A 16,107-nucleotide genomic window follows, 5' to 3' on the forward strand; every position below is an offset into this window, starting at 1 on the left:
TTCATGACGTCACATCCTCACCAATCAGAGTAGAGGACTGACTGTCCAATCAACAGCCGCGGCCAGAAGAGCCCGCTTGATTTGAACTCCGAGTGGCGGAAGTTTGGGGCGATGGGGGCGGGGCGGCTTCTAGGGGGAAACAACCCTAAATAATACAGAAGATAAGTGGAGACGTGATTATCAACTCTAGTTCTACTACCGTAGGTGAGTGGTCACGTGGGCTGGCTGTCACATGATGCGGGGTCCCTGAGTCCTGCAGATCTCACACCTCCATACAAGTGAATGTGAGGCCGTGTTACGGCAGCCGCTGCTACTGACTTCTGTCCCTTGGAGGGACTGTATCAGTCCCTCTCTGCTCCTTAGAGTGACTCTCTGGTCCTGGACAAACACTGATGTCCACAGCTATGCACAATTCACTATCCCTGCGCCGCCTCCATTCACTGGTGATGGTGGTTCCTCCGTAGAAGCAGTGGCGCGATCATCATGGGAATCTGTGCCCGCCAGAGGGTCCTAAGACACTACATGCTTCTCCTGGCCAGTGCTGTTCACAGGGCCAGCATCAGCCAATCAGAGTAGCCTGGAACGTCTCAGGGTTCTTTTACGCGGGATGATTGTCGGGAACAGAAACGTCTGACAGTCGTCCCAGCAATGGCCGCTCCTGTGCTTCCACCCGGAAGCAAGGATCGCTCAAGGAATGGAGGCGGAGAGGCTGGAGATCTCATCCGGCCACCCGTCCCCATCCACAGCTAACAGGCAGTCTTAGGCTGGCTGCACACGGACGGATTTCTGCTGCGGAATCTGTTTTCAGTGTCCGCAGCAAATGCCATGCAGAACAAATCTAATTTTCCTACGCATTCTTGGAAACAAATTGCGATTTCTGTGAGCGGAGGAAAAATCGCAGCATGTTCTATTTTCGTGTGAGCTCCGCACGGACGGCTTCCATTGAAGTAATCTGTCTGACCCGCGGACCATCCACAATTGACATTGCATATAGGTCAGGGGTACCTGCATAATCGTCTAGCGACTGCGTGGGAGCAACAAAGACATAAAAAAAAATCTGTACTGCGCATGACCGGCAACTCGCCGCGACCATCTGCAATACAGAATTCAACAGGTATGCAGGGTTGACAGTCGCAGTCAGAGTTGAATTCCGCTGCGGGCTCCCACATGCGGTATCTGACCCGTTCGTGTGCCGTTGTCCTTAGATAAACAACTCCCTGTTTACACACTCCGACACTTGTGTGCCCGTATAGTAGGGTATAAGCTATAAAGCGAGCGGCCTCATGCTGGTACCTGCCCCATATGGTCTGATACAACACACAGGATAGGTATAATCCAAAAACTACTCCTTCATGACAATCGGTCAGGATCCCCCTAAAATAAAGATCTGTGCCCCATCTAGTCCCAGGGATGATATATGGATTATTGGCTGATTGCTATGATGGTTACCAGTCCCTGTGGTCCATCTGACTGACTGGTTATCCACTGGTCCTTCCATTGGAATGTATTATTTATTACATATTTGTGTATTTTGCCACTTGAAGTTTTTAAATGGTTCAATAAAAGTTATGTTTTAGGCCGGCTGCACACGGGCAGATTTGCATTGCAGAATCCGGAGTGGGCGTCCACCTCTGGGTTCTGCAGCAAATACCACCCATAGGCTGTTATGGCAATACATGATTTCATGTCCATGAGTGGAAATCGATTGCGATGGTCTGCTCGTGGGGAAGAAATCATGGCATGCCACGATTTTGTGTGGGCTACACACGGCCGGCTTCCATTGAAGTCAATGGAAGTTGTCCGCTCCCACGGCCATTCTGCAATCATCATTGCGGAAGCCACGTCATCTGTACTGTGCATGTGCGCCGGCACATCCGCAGCAGAGAAGAGAAGATGCCGGAGAGGTAGGCTGGGGTCGCCCCCTGGGCACTGGGTTAGATCCCGCATGTAGGGTCCAACCCGCCCGTGTGCAGGCAGCCTTAAGTTTCTACTTTTTGGCAGTGATGGTGGTCCTGTCACATGACACAGACCCCCATCTATAACCCAGCGTAGTGAGCCGCTAGGATGAGTATTTTCTGCCCGGCAGACTCCGGACAACCATATACTAACATCCTTATTAGTGGACTTTATTTTTTCCTGGTAATTGAAGTTGTTTTAAGAGTTCCTAAAATCCTGGACAATCCATTCCAGCTGATGAGTGAGTCCATGGACGAGGGATAAGCACCTCCATAGGTGTCCGTAGGAGGCAGTGAAAGAACTGACAATAACCAGTGACCTGATCCTTAATCCTCACAGGACTGACACCGGTTGTCTTGTCACTTCAACATGGCTGCTCCTGTGGCGGCTGAAGAAGGGAACGTTTCTGTGGTGGTCCGTGTCCGTCCCACTAACTCCAGGGAGCAAGAAGGGAACCAGTACTCGGTGGTGCAAGTAGTGGATCAGAACATTCTGGTATTTGACCCTGATGAGCCCGAGACCTCAGGCATCTTCTCCAACTTTAAGGGTCACGATGGAACAAAACGCAAAGGAAAGGATCTAAAATTCATATTTGACCGTGTTTTTGGTGAACCAAGCAGCCAACAAGATGTGTTTGAGCATACAACTAAGCCGATCCTCGATGGAGTATTAAATGGCTACAACTGTTCAGGTAAGAAATCAAGTAAAGACTATGGATACCTTAAAGAGACCTTGTCGCCATCTTTTTGTAGTCCTCACCGAGGGCACCATGAGGTAGTGCCTGTCACACTGATTGCAGCCATATGTCTGCTGTGTGGATCTGTGCAGTAGTTTTAGAGAAACTCGCATGTTCTGCTACTGGTAAAAGGAAAGTTTCTCCAAAACTACTGCACAGATCCACACAGCAGATCCACATCACTGGTGGGTGCAAAAAGATCTCTTTAAGGCTGGGCTCACATGAGTTGGTTGGATTCCGCATGCACATTCCAGCTGTGAGCCCGGCTGGTCACCCTGTGTGCCTTCTATAACTGTGCTGCGCATGACCGCAAAGGCTTGCAGGTGGTCATGCGCAGTATAGTTTGTTTTTTTTTTTCTTGTTTTCTTTTTGGCATATTTGTATTTTCCGCTCGGTGGCTTTGCGTATGAGCTGCGGGTCAGATGACCTCAATAGAGGCGATTTGCGTGGATTCCACGGCAAAATAGAGCATGGTGCGATTTTCTTCCGCTAGTGGAATATGCAGTTCATATCAGAGTGTGAACGAAAATACATGCCTTTCAATGCCCGTGTTCAACAGTGGATCGCGTGGTCAGTGATCTAGGAATCTGCAATGCAAATCAGTTTGTGCAACGGCCTAAGGGCATATCATAATTTATTATTTTTATTTTTTTTTTAACATTGGGTTAAAAATCATTATTTTTATTTTTTTTTTTTCCCTAAAATCTTGAACCATTTTCATTCTTCACCCTGCATGTATTCCAGTGCAGTACATAGCGGGCTGCAGAATCCCTTTCACTGTTAAATCGGCCAGACAGGCTGCCAGCTGACGGTTCAATCTCCCGAACAATTCTCTAAGCTCCAATACAGTCCAAATGAAAGTTGATGAACTGAGTAACAATAAGTTGCCATGGCAGCCAGTGTTTCACTTCCAGGTCTGTCATGTGGGAGAGGTTATTAGGACCTAGGTTGAGTGTAAGGAACTGTTCTCACAGTGTTTGTCACTACTCCATGGGATTCCATCACAGGTGGCGAAAACATCATTGTGATGGAACCATTCGCCGTCAGTCGTGAAACGGATGCAACTTTGTTTCAACTGCGTTATTCTGTACTCTAAATATAAATGAAATTAACCAAAGTGGTGTCCATCTGACTGACAGTAGATGGTTTCATTGCATTCTGTTTGGGGGTATAAATAATATACATCTTCCTAGGAATCTGTTGTCTGTACACCATAACTTAGTTTATGGTACTCATAGCAAATGACAGGTTTTCTTTAACCCCTTGAGTGGCGGGTTTCCTACCACCCTGTCGTGCCCACCAGGGCAGGTTTTTTAAAATGGTCTAATCATTGAATTTCAACTAATTTTGCAGTTGCGTCTCAAGAGCCATAACTTTTTCATTTTTCCATTGACATGGCCATATAAGGGCTTGTTTTTTGCGGGACAAGTTGTGATTTTTTTTTAAACAGGGGGGAGGAAAAAAAGAAATGGGGGGAAAAAAGAAAAAAAGGGGCCATGTCATTAAGGGGTTAAATAATGTATTAACTTCCTTCTCTGGGTCATTACGACGCATGGATACCACATGTGTGATTGTATTTTTGATTTTTTACAAAGTAAAGGGAGACAAGTGTTTTTATTATTTTTTTTTATAATTTTTTACCTTTTTTTTTTTTTTTTTTTTTTTTTTTTTTTTTAATTTTTTTTTTTGTCCCTTTAGGGGACTTCCACAGGGACCCATCAGGACCCCCTGATCACATTCCAGGGGTCCGATGGTGAGAGCCCTTTACATGCTGCAGTGACAGCCCTTTACATGCTGCAGTCACATAGACTGCAGCATGTAAAGGGTTAACACAGCAGAGATCGGAGGTTTTCTCTGATCTCTGCTGTAAGAGCTAGTACCTAGCTGTCCTCTGACAGCTAACAACCAGCTCTCCCTGCCACGGAGACCATCGGCTTGCTTCTGACAAGCCGATGGTCTCTATGGCAACCTGTAAACAAAGCAGGAGGTTGCCGACATATCGGCAATATCTTCTGCTGGTTTTTCAAAGCCCTTGCTTTGTTCTCTGTGGGACTGTACAGGCAGAGCACAATGTCACAGCTTGTGGCATTGTGCTCTGCAGCTCCCATAGTGATACATAGTCCGGAAATCTTCCGGGCTATGTTGCTATGAGCAGTGGAGCTCGTCCCGGAAAATTTCCGGGCGTGCCACTCAAGGGGTTAATAGTTAGTGGGGCTCCTGTGGCATACTTTCTACTAACGTCCAATACACTTCAGCTGGTCTTACCCTCCATTCATCCTGCAATATCTGGGGGCGTCTCTCAAAGAAGATGGATTCATTAGCCTATCCACAATGGTGCAAGGAGCAATGCTGCGTCATTCCTACTGTCAAACACGTTATTGGATAGTTGAGCAATGTTAGAATGTTTTATGGAGTGGTGACTCATACTACTCCCATGAGTAGTATGAGTCATCCTACTACTTCAAATCAGATGGATGTACCCGTGTGTGGAAGATCCTGGGGAAGCCTTTTACCGAAGTGTGTTGTGCCAACAGTTAAGTACAGCGAAGGTTCCGTTATGGTTGGGGATGCTCTACGTGGTATGGTCTTTAGTCCATTGGTTGTAGTGGTAAGAACCATCAACACGGAGGTGAACTCTGACATCCTAGACGATAATGTGCTGACGATCATGTGGGAATACTCTGGTAATGGTCAGCAATACTTCTAACAAGACAACACGCCTTGTCACAAATCCAACGCTGTTGTAGGTTGGTATGAGAATATGGATGTTCCACGATTGGACTGGCTGCACCCTACTGAATATCTTTGGGACAAACTGGAACATTGGGTCAGTAAATATGAACAGCATCCATCTTTCAGAGATCTTGCCAGAGATTTGCAGGATGAATGGAGGGAAATACTAGCTGAAATGTATCAGATATTAGTAGAAAGTATGCCACAAAGAGTATCTCATGTTAATAGGACCAAAGGAGCCCGCTAAGTATTAATGTATGAAAATAAATACTGCTATTGATTCTTGCTCAGGTGTCCAGTTACTTTGGGTAGGAGAGTGTTCGTACCCCAAAATGGTACTGATGAAAACTGTAACTCATTTAGCAGAAAACCAAGAACTATGGCTACAAAAAATGGAAAAGTTAAAAGTTGTGACTTGGAATGCGCAGATACAAACTCCTGCATGTATAGCTATATCTTCCTTCACCTAGGGTAAACCTTCAGTTTATTAATAGAGATGAGCGAACGTACTCGGATAAGCACTACTCGTCCGAGTAATGTGCCTTATCCGAGTACCGCTGTACTCGTCCTGAAAGATTCGGGACGCGCTGCGGAGCGGGGAGCTGCAGGGGAGAGCGGGAAGGAACGGAGGGGAGATCTTTCTCTCCTTCTCTCCCGCCCGCTCTGCCCCGCTCCCCGCTGCGACTCACCTGTCAGCAGCGGCAGCTCCCGAATCTTTCAAGACGAGTACAGCGGTACTCGGATAAAGCACATTACTCGGACGAGTAGTGCTTATCCGAGTACGTTCGCTCATCTCTATTTATTAACCATATCCTGGCCAAGACATGGTGGCTTGTTGGTGCCTGCAACATCCTCTTCCTGCCACCTTATGCCTGCCAGCCCCACCCAGCTTCCCACTATCACATGCATCGATTTCTCCACTTCTGAGCAGTTCTCACTGTGACATTATAATTCTGCAAATCACTTAATATTTTAAGTCTTAGTGAACATCAGTGGCCTTGTCCGTGTTATTGGGCTCATTTACCCCAACGGTCCTGCAGCCAGAGCCTGGTATTGAATTCATGTAAGCAATAGTTAACTAGAATGGATTTTCTTTTGAGCCATCGGACATATAAAGAATCCGTCTGCTTCTTCTCAGCCATGCTCCATTACCACATTAGTAAATAATCCCTGCCGTCTGTTCTTCATTGCATTGAGTCTATTGGTACATTGTGGCAGTTGCTGCACACAAGATGCTTTGTAGTCACATGTAGGAAAAGTCGGAAGTCCGCAAATGGACTTCAATTGTCTGTAACTTCTTGAATGTGAAAAATTGCCTGTAAATTTGTTTAAAGAGACATTATCTCTTTAATGACAAATAGAAGGCAAGAAGGAACCGTAGGGGGTTAATAAGTGCGAGACCTCTATGGTCTCCGTTTCACATGGGTTCCACTCCTGTTAGGGCTCATGTCCACGGGCAAAATATGATTTAAGATCCGCAGCGGATCTCCCGCATGCGGATCCGCATCCCATAGGGATGCATTGACCACCCGCGGGTAGATAAATACCCGCGGATCGTCAATAAAAGGGATTTAAAAAAAAATGGAGCATGGAAAAATCCGGACCATGCTCCATTTTCGTGCGGGTCTCCCGCGGGGACGGCTCCCGCGGGCTTCTATTGAAGCCTATGGAAGCCGTCCGGATCCGCGGGAGACCTAAAATAGGCATTTAAAGTATTTACCATCCGGCGCGGGCGGGGAAGGTCAGCTGTTCCTCACGGCCGCATCTTCCTTGCTTCGGCTCGGCGGATGTGCCCGGCGCATGCGCGCGGCACGTCGGCGACGTGCCGGCGACGTGCCGCCGGCGTCAGGAATTCATCCGCCGGCCGAAAATGAAGATCCGGCCGTGAGGAACAGCTGATCTTCTCCGCCCGCGCCGGATAGGTAAATGCTTTTAAATTCTTATTTTCGGCGCTCATGTCCGCGGGGCAGGAGGGACCCGCTGCAGATTCTACATGTAGAATCTGCAGCGGATCTGATTTTCCCCGTGGACATGAGGCCTTAGTCTTTTAAACTGGATAGAAAAGCGCCGTCCTTGCGGAGTGACATGGACGGATACTATGTGAAACGGAGATCTAAGACGTCTCACATACTGAGCTCTCCAGCTCCGTTCTGCTTTCCATCACTGTGTAGTGTGAGGGATTAGCGTTTAGGATCGGTAGCAACCTGGGCATAAGCAGTCAGAGACAGTGATACATGGGATAAAGTCTTTAGTCCAGGCTTTGCCTGGGTTTATTTCCAAGCAAACAAAGCAAAATACAGGCCTTTACATCAGGCAAACATAAAGTAAATCCTGCTCGTCTGAGCACTTACTAAACATGTAGCGTTCCTGTCTACACACTGGTAACCCAAAATGGCTCCTGCACACAGCTAGCCAGGACTCTCAGACCTGCAGAGGTCTCAGCTCTCCTCCTGGCCCTGTAGGCCCAGGCTTTATAAGGCCTGGTACCAGCCCCACCTGGTACGTGGGAGTGACCATCCCACCCTTCACTTTGGTCACTCCAGGAAAAGCCGGCCCGGATTATGTGGCTTGGAGCCACTTACATACTACAACATGTTAGTGGCTTAATGCTACTAACACTATACTGCCGGCTTCCTCCACCGAGCCCAGGCTGCTCGGTGGCACGCATCTGCCCAAGCGCTCCCCAAGGCAGCATAGGAGAGCATCCTAGGCGAAATATACCTGCCCTCCAGCACCTTGCCGGTCACCGTCTCACAGTAGCCAGAAATCTGAGACAAAACCAGAGTCTGAAAGAAGCCTTACTGAATCCAATCCTGATCTGATCTGCATGAAATGTTCTTGCTGTAATTGTCGTTATTGGAAATAATTACTGGAAACCAATCCCTATAAGCAGTTTAATCCAACAGCAAACCAGCGTGTCTGTTTGAACGTCTGTGTTCAGAGAGGGAATCTATAGGTGGTCCGAATGAGCATGTGCCCGAAATACAGTGTGGGCCACATAAAAGTAGTCTATATCAAAATGCCCAGTGGGCAGACGATAGCTTCTGGTGGCATTCCCAATTAAAATTCAACTTCTATTCATTCTATTAAGACCAGCGTCATACAGCTGTATTTCACCGCACTTGCTGTGCCGCCAATCGCCATGCACTACTTGGCATGTATGCGCGCCTAATACGTACCAAGATAAGACTGTGCTGCAATTTTTCTAGTGTGCATATATGTGTGAGCGGCTACATGAGAGCCTATGGCAGACTGGTACAACGTATTACGTGCGTGCCATACGTTGGTCAGCATACGCCCTATAGGAGCACTAAAATGGAGAAGGCAAAATGTTTAATACAGAGAACACTGGAGGGTTTGGAAGATTAAATCACTGTCCAAATATATGTCCTCCCCTGGCTTATATAGGAGTTGTCAAACTGCAAGGGGCGCTCTTGGCAACCCCATTCCCCTGATGATGCCACGAAGTTGGTGAAACATGTCGGGGGACTAGGGTGGCTTTCTAGCGATACTTTATACCAAGACGATCACTGAGATAAAGTATGATGCGGAGTCCTTAGTGGGGACCCCCGTATGATTCCCAGCGATGTGGACAGGAGTCTGATGGGAAGGATAAAGCTTACTTTATTTGGACACTGATTTAATGTAGTTAGGGATGCAACCACAAGCTATCGTCTGCCCGCTGGGCATTTAGATATAATGCATATTAGGCAATAAGCCCGCTAATTTTGAGTGATTAGGACTCTCTAATGTTTAAAACACATCACACGGAAATCACAAGTTCTTGCTTTGCGATGCGATAGGAGGCTTCATAGTGACATTTGGGAGATTTGAACAAAAAAAAAAAAGCAAAACGCAGACAGGACATGCCACAATTTTTTTTTACATTTTTTTTTTTTTTTCTCACAACATCGCATGAGTGAACATCACAGATGAGAATAAAACCACTGAAAAGCATGGGTTTCGTAATTTCGCGTTTTCACTCTCTCGCATCGCTCAAACGTGCAATTTTCTCACAAGTGTGAAGGCACCCTAAAAGATCACTTATTTAGCACAACTTCAGTTACCTTATTTTACCATGCTGTGATCAGTTTAGGTCTTAGTATGGAGTCTTTACAGATCGGTTGAATGAAGACGTCTACTGATTATGGTGTCACTTCGGCTCTTGAGGGAGTGGCATATGCATTGTATACCGAACGGGTGAACAGATCCTAATTAGAGATGAGCGAACCTACTCGGACACGCCCCTTTTTCGTCCGAGCGCTGCGATTTTCGAGTACTACTGTACTCGGGTGAAAAGATTCGGGGGGCGCCGTGGGTGAGTGTGGGGGTTGCAGGGGGGCGGTGGGGGGGTGGGAGAGGGAGAGAGCTCCCCGCTGCTACCCCCCCCCCCCCCCCCCCCCCCCCCCCCCCCCCCGCTCCGCCATGCCTCCCCCCGCCCCCCCCGAATCTTTTCACCCGAGTACGGAAGTACTCGAAAATCGCGGTGCTCGATCAAGTAATTACTCGAAACGAGTAGGTTCGTTCATCTCTAATCCTAATACATTATTTGTCAGAAACTTTTTTTTTTTTAAACTATTGGGTGACGCCAGAAAGGGAGGGGGTTCTGCACCCTTTTTTTTTTTCTCTTTACTGCTCTTGTTAAACCCTTTTTGGGGTTAAGACATGGAGATGAGTGGAGTTATTAACCCTTTTTAAAGGGGTATTACGGTTGTGACAAATTATGCCCTATCTATGGGATAGGGGATAAGTAGCTGATCAGTGGGGTCCTGTTTCCCCTTCCCCGTCCTGCTCACTGCAGCCCCTGCAGTGTGGAGGAGATTGAATGGGGCGGCACAGCGCTGCATCATCACCTCTCCATTAATTTTCAACAGGACTGCAGAACACAGTTGAGTAGAAACCACTTGGCTATTTTTGTCAGCAGCGTTGCAATGAATGGAGCGATGGCTGCGTTAGTGCGACCTGCGGTCCATTCAATGACCTCACTGTGGGTGGGAGAAGCCACCTGGAAGTGAGGAGGGACGGGGAAACTGGATACCCAACTGGTCTCGGAATTGGTGCAGGTCCCAGCGGTTGGGTGGTGAAAACCTGGGGAAAAAAACATGAAGTATCTGCTGTATGAGTTAACACTTATCTTTTTTTTATTATCCTCTAGTTTTTGCTTATGGAGCTACTGGAGCAGGGAAGACGCATACAATGTTGGGAAGTGAAGCTGACCCTGGAGTAATGTTTCTCACTATGGTCGAACTATATCAGAGAATAGAAGCAATCAAGGAGGAGAAGTCCTGTGAGGTGCTCATCTCCTACTTGGAGGTATGGACTGTGTCCTCATCAAAGTAAATGACCTGTTGTAACTCATTTATAGAAGCAGTGAAGGGGAATGTGTCATCTGAAAATCAACTATTAAGGGCTCCCACACACTTGCGTTTTTTGTTAACGCGATTGCCAATGGGACTTTCTAATGTTAAAAACGCAACTCAACTTGCGTTTTTGTTGCATTGCGTTTTTAACATTAGAAAGTCCCATTGACAATCGCGTTAACAAAAAAACGCAGCGTTAAAAAACGCAAGTGTGTAGGAGCCCTTACCCTTCTTCTTTTTTTTTTTTTTATTTTATTTTAAACCTATTTTTAAGAACTTTTGGTGTTTTCCATTTTCCCCAGCTGGAGTTAAAAGAATCCTGAAACCCTGCAGTTCTCACTCTGACCATTAAGCCTAATAATAATAATTTGACACTTCCTGTTCTGTAGAGAAAAGTTTACAGCAATCATCTTGTTGTCCTCAAAAGCAGGGTTACAATGAGTAGTAAGACCTATATGTAAATGAGAGGATCTACCATGCACTATTGGTGATGTTCATAGCACACGTCTTCCCCCTTCCCCTGTATGATGACCTATGCACATGTCACAGAGCATGCCCACAACATTCTCCCATTGAAGTCAGTGAGTTCTTTCCAAACTACAGGCTCATTGCTACTGTAACGTGTGTCTCTGACCGCTGTTACCAGCAGCTTGGCTAGGATACCCCTTCCCCCCCACGATTATGTACAGAAAAAAAAATTTTAAATCCTATCCTCAGAAAAAGAAAAACAGCAAGGCACATTATTTGTTTCAAATCTATCTGGCTTTGATAAGTAAAAGAATATATAGGTGATACATTCCCATGTTCCTGGCATGTCCAGAATTCTCTATAGAGGCTTTTCTTAGTATTTGAGGCAACTGCTAAACCACAAGAAAGTGGTAGGGCAGGAAGTTGTCTGCACCCCGTCACTCTCCAGCTTCCGGGGAACTACAGCTCTGTGCAGGAGAACTAGATCTGTCCAATTGTTTTAGTGATGATAGAGGTCCTGTATGCTGTTGTGATGTGCTGTAACAGTCTTGTATTAAAATACTTCTTTAAATATATAATGTAGTGAATCAATCATCTGCATTACCAAAAATTGCTCCACAGCCAATCTGTATTTCCTGTTTGCTGCTGACCAGGACATGTGACTGCTGCAGCCAATCACTTGCTATAGAAGGCCACTACTGTGGTCGGTGATTGGCTGCAGCAGTCACATGTTCTGGTTAGCAGCAACCAGGAAGTACGGAGTGCCTGTGGAGTAATAGGAAAACCCTTTTAAGCATAGAATTGATCTAAATTTAACACTAATAAAAATGGAAAGCATAAAACTTATAAAAGTTCACACAGCCTGAACCTCTTGGTTCTATTCCGATCTTAGGATTTTGTTTCTATAGCATTGGGAGAGCATTTTAGTGTCTTTAAAAAAAGTTTGTTTTTTTTTTTGTTTTTTGTTTTTTTAGGTGTACAATGAACAGATCCAAGACCTGCTTGAACCAAAAGGCTTTTTGGCAATCCGAGAAGATCCTGTGAAAGGAGTTGTAGTTCAGGGCCTCTCCTTTCATCAGGTTAGTGTGTATGCCTCCATCTTCAAAGTACAAGCCCGAGGTGTTCATGTAGAAACACTGCTGAAAGTGGGTTTGTAGGTTGAGTTAAACAGCTAGCACATACACTCCTGACGACATGGGCATATGTCATGTGACTGACAAATCAGGGGTGCAGTATGTATGTTTCACTAGATTATACCACAATCTCACCTTTCTGTAAGTAAATATACCCTTTAAATAAACCGACATTGCACTTTAAATAGGCTTGTGCTTGGGTGATACCTCTTTTTACTTAACTGAAATGTTTTTGTGCTGAAAACCTCCTCTAAAGTGTTAGCCACTAGGGGGCTCACTTCCTCTTAACTTGTTGTCCACTGCCTGTTGTCGTGTGAAGTCTGTCTCTAGTAACCGACACCAAGACAAAACACAAAAGGAGGAAGAGGGATGCCTGTGCTGTTGTCTCAGGCTGCCCATATAGATCTATGGAGAGGTGAGGAGGAAGATAGAAGCAGAGAGAAGTGACTACAGCTTCTAGCAAGTTATTTACAATCTCACAACTACTGACATTGCATCTATGCTGCTCAATACTGTTGTATAATGTCATCAATACTGTGGTTAGTTTTCTGTGTGCGCTACCATGAGCAGAATCTGCCATTTTCTCTGTGTGATGTACAGAAGACAGCATAGCAGCAGTCTCCACCCATCAGTTCAGGTACAATTGAGAACTAGATATACAGCCAGTATAGGGGGAAAACTGGTGATTATATGCCAGATACAAGTCATATAGTGAATAGATATAGTGTTATTCCTTATGTACACTCAGCAGCTTATTCTGAAACGTCATCTGAACATGCAGGTATGCTTTAATAAGGCCCATGACCTAATGGTGGTTTAAGGAGAACCTCCTCACCCCTCTTGACATATGTTTAAGTAAATACTTGTAGTTCCCATGAAATAACAATTCTGATGCATCTTTTCTTGGAGCCATTTTGCATGGCAAGATAAATTGGAACGAACATACGACCAGCGGTGAAGTAGTAAGCGTATATCGTTTGCTTGATATGCAGTTACACTGAACAATGGTTGGGTAGATTTAATCATTCACTGGATCATAACCGCGGCTCCAGTCACTCCTTCTGCCACTTCTTTCTAGTCAGAAATCGTTACGCTATATGTTAATATCAAAAAAATTACTGCAGACAAACCATGATTTTTAGGTCCACGTGAAAGATGCGATCAGCAAGAATCTAATGATTTATCACTGATCGTTCTTCCGCAGCACGCATTTATGGCTCCTGCACACTGGCGAAAGCGATATTGGGCTGTGATTCACGTCCCGATATTGCTCTTGCAAACCTTCAGAAGGTGTTTTCACAAGGAAACAGCTGTGACAACTGCAGCAGGGGGTTCCTTGGATGTGAAACCCCTCAATGCTGTCACATCGAGGGGTTTAATATCGTCTCAATGGGGTCAGCAGCAGCAGGGCCACCCCCATTGAAAACAGAGAGATCTCCTGAATTTCTTCACTCCCGCGGAAGACCTCTCATCACTGAACAGCCTTCTGCTGCTGTCAGTGATGATGGAACTCCCCACTGGGGTGAGGGAATCCCCCTACCGCTGCTGTCACAGGAGAATGCGATGATCTTCCTATGTATATCAATGGGACTGGTGCTGCTGCCGCCGCTGGCTCCGTTAAGGACAAGTTAAAGGGGTTGTCTCGCGGCAGCAAGTGGGGTTATACACTTCTGTATGGCCATATTAATGCACTTTGTAATGTACATCGTGCATTAAATATGAGCCATACAGAAGTTATTCACTTACCTGCTCCGTTGCTAGCGTCCCCATCGCCATGGATCCGTCTAATTCTGATGTCTTCTTGCTCTTTTAGACGCGCTTGCGCTGTGCGGTCTTCTTCCTGGTGAATGCCGCCGCTCGTGCCGGAGAGCTGGTCCTCGTAGCTCCGCCCCATCACGTGTGCCGATTCCAGCCAATCAGGAGGCGGGAATCGGCAATGGACCGCACAGAGCCCACGGTGCACCATGGGAGAAGACCCGCGGTGCATCGTGGGTGAAGATCCCGGCGGCAATCTTGGTGAAGGAAGAAGGAAGACATCGCAGAGCGGGGATTCGGGTAAGTAATAAAATTTTTTTTTTTTTTTTTTTTTAACACATCCTTTGGGGTTGTCCTGCGCCGAACGGGGGGCCTATGGGAAAAAAAAACAAAAAACGTTTTGGCGCGAGACAACCCCTTTAAACCCCTGGATGTGACCACCTCGCATTCCTGGGGAGTTGAAGGAATCTCCTGCTGCAGCTGTCACATCTCTAGCAGGGGATCACAATAATCACCCATTGTTTCCAATAGGGCCGGCAACAGCAGCACCTGCCTCATTGAAAGCAATGGGAAAAATCGCAAAAATGGCATGCTTCAATTTTGTTTTCATGCTGCATCGCAAGCGTCAAAACATCGCAAGTGTGAAGTAAGCCATTGGCTTCATAACTTTGCGATTTCTCGCAGACTCACTTTGGAAAGCTGCAGACAGCCTATTGGGGAAGATGTGTCATTAATATAGTTCCTCTTCACACACAAGGTTATATTGAGTCCACTAGATAATGTCCCCCCATTTGTTTATATTGACAGTAGTATGCAATGCAGCAATTAACACCCTTCAGAGAAGTCCTTGTGATGCACCTCATTAACAATTCGACTCCCCATTCTTGCACTATACTTTCTTTCATGGGAAACAATATTGGTCACAGGGCGTTTCTGTAACAAGCAAATGTGGTTCTGTCTTTTATTTATAAACCATCTGCAAAAGCTTACATACTTGCTGGCCATTTCTCCGCAGCATTACATCAATACGTTACACTTCTCTTATCTGCCTGACTGCATTGGTTTTGGGCAGATATACATCTATACAAGATGCTTGGAAAAAGGGTACTTATGAAAGCCTGCGTTTTGCCGCTGGTCATCATGTTTTTAGTTACCATGAACCCTTGGTCAAATATCCCCATACAGACCTAAGATCCGTCCCAAGTCTGTATGTTTCGCATTCAAATGGTTACTATTGCTTTAATGGGAGTTTCTGCGTTTTTTTTTTTTGTTTTGTTTTTTTTTAATCTTTCAACTGATTACCTATCCTCTGGATAGGCCATCAGTAGCTGATGGATTGGAGTCTGCCGCTCAGGATCCTCGTCGATCAGCTGATCGTCCAACCCGTTGTCCAGAAGGAAGGCCGGACGTCGTCATTAGCGGTTAGCAGAGGAAGTGGGAGCGCCGGCTTCACTCCCATTGAAATCAATGGTAGCACTGCTGTTCTGCTTCCTGCCAAGGACAGGATATCTGTAATAGGAGCACGAAGTGGAATAGCAGTGCGGCGCACCTATTGATTTCGATTTCAATGACCATATACGGCCTGCTGTACTGGATAGCAGGTTGGATGATCAGCTGATGGATGGGGATCCCAAGTGGTAGATCCCAATTCATAAACTATTGATGACCTAAGGTCATAAGTTGAAAAAAGGGGCGAAAACCTCTTAAAGGCTATGTAGACCTCCCCCTTTTTTTTTTTGAATGTGAAAATGAAGACTTTTGTAACGTTTTCATTAAAAAATACTGATTGTTTGATTTCTGTACCTGCATTGTTTTCCAAGGCAATGTAGACTGGAGGACTGAAAACATAGCAAATTCTGTCAGTCAGAGTAAACTGACTCCTCCCCTGTTGTGAATGTGCATTCACTACCTTTCCACCGAGCTATTACGGAAGGGTGTATAACAATCCTAGGGGATGGTGGAGCAG

The 16,107-nt window shown here is 45.9% G+C and overlaps 1 protein-coding gene across 1 annotated transcript in view; it reads left to right on the plus strand.

Moving 5' to 3' along the window:
* The first annotated feature begins 141 nt into the window (after nucleotides 1–141).
* Nucleotides 142–16,107, plus strand: part of KIF18B (kinesin family member 18B) — a 59,450-nt gene continuing 43,484 nt past the window's right edge. Inside the window, exons 1-4 of the mRNA XM_066607908.1 lie at nucleotides 142–204; nucleotides 2,296–2,647; nucleotides 10,581–10,738; nucleotides 12,228–12,332. Coding sequence (XP_066464005.1) covers nucleotides 2,326–2,647; nucleotides 10,581–10,738; nucleotides 12,228–12,332 — 585 coding nt within the window. The 5' untranslated portion in view covers nucleotides 142–204; nucleotides 2,296–2,325. The remainder of the gene's footprint in view (nucleotides 205–2,295; nucleotides 2,648–10,580; nucleotides 10,739–12,227; nucleotides 12,333–16,107) is intronic.

Source organism: Eleutherodactylus coqui, chromosome 6, assembly GCF_035609145.1.
Source record: "Eleutherodactylus coqui strain aEleCoq1 chromosome 6, aEleCoq1.hap1, whole genome shotgun sequence".
Taxonomy (NCBI): Eukaryota; Metazoa; Chordata; class Amphibia; order Anura; family Eleutherodactylidae; genus Eleutherodactylus; species Eleutherodactylus coqui.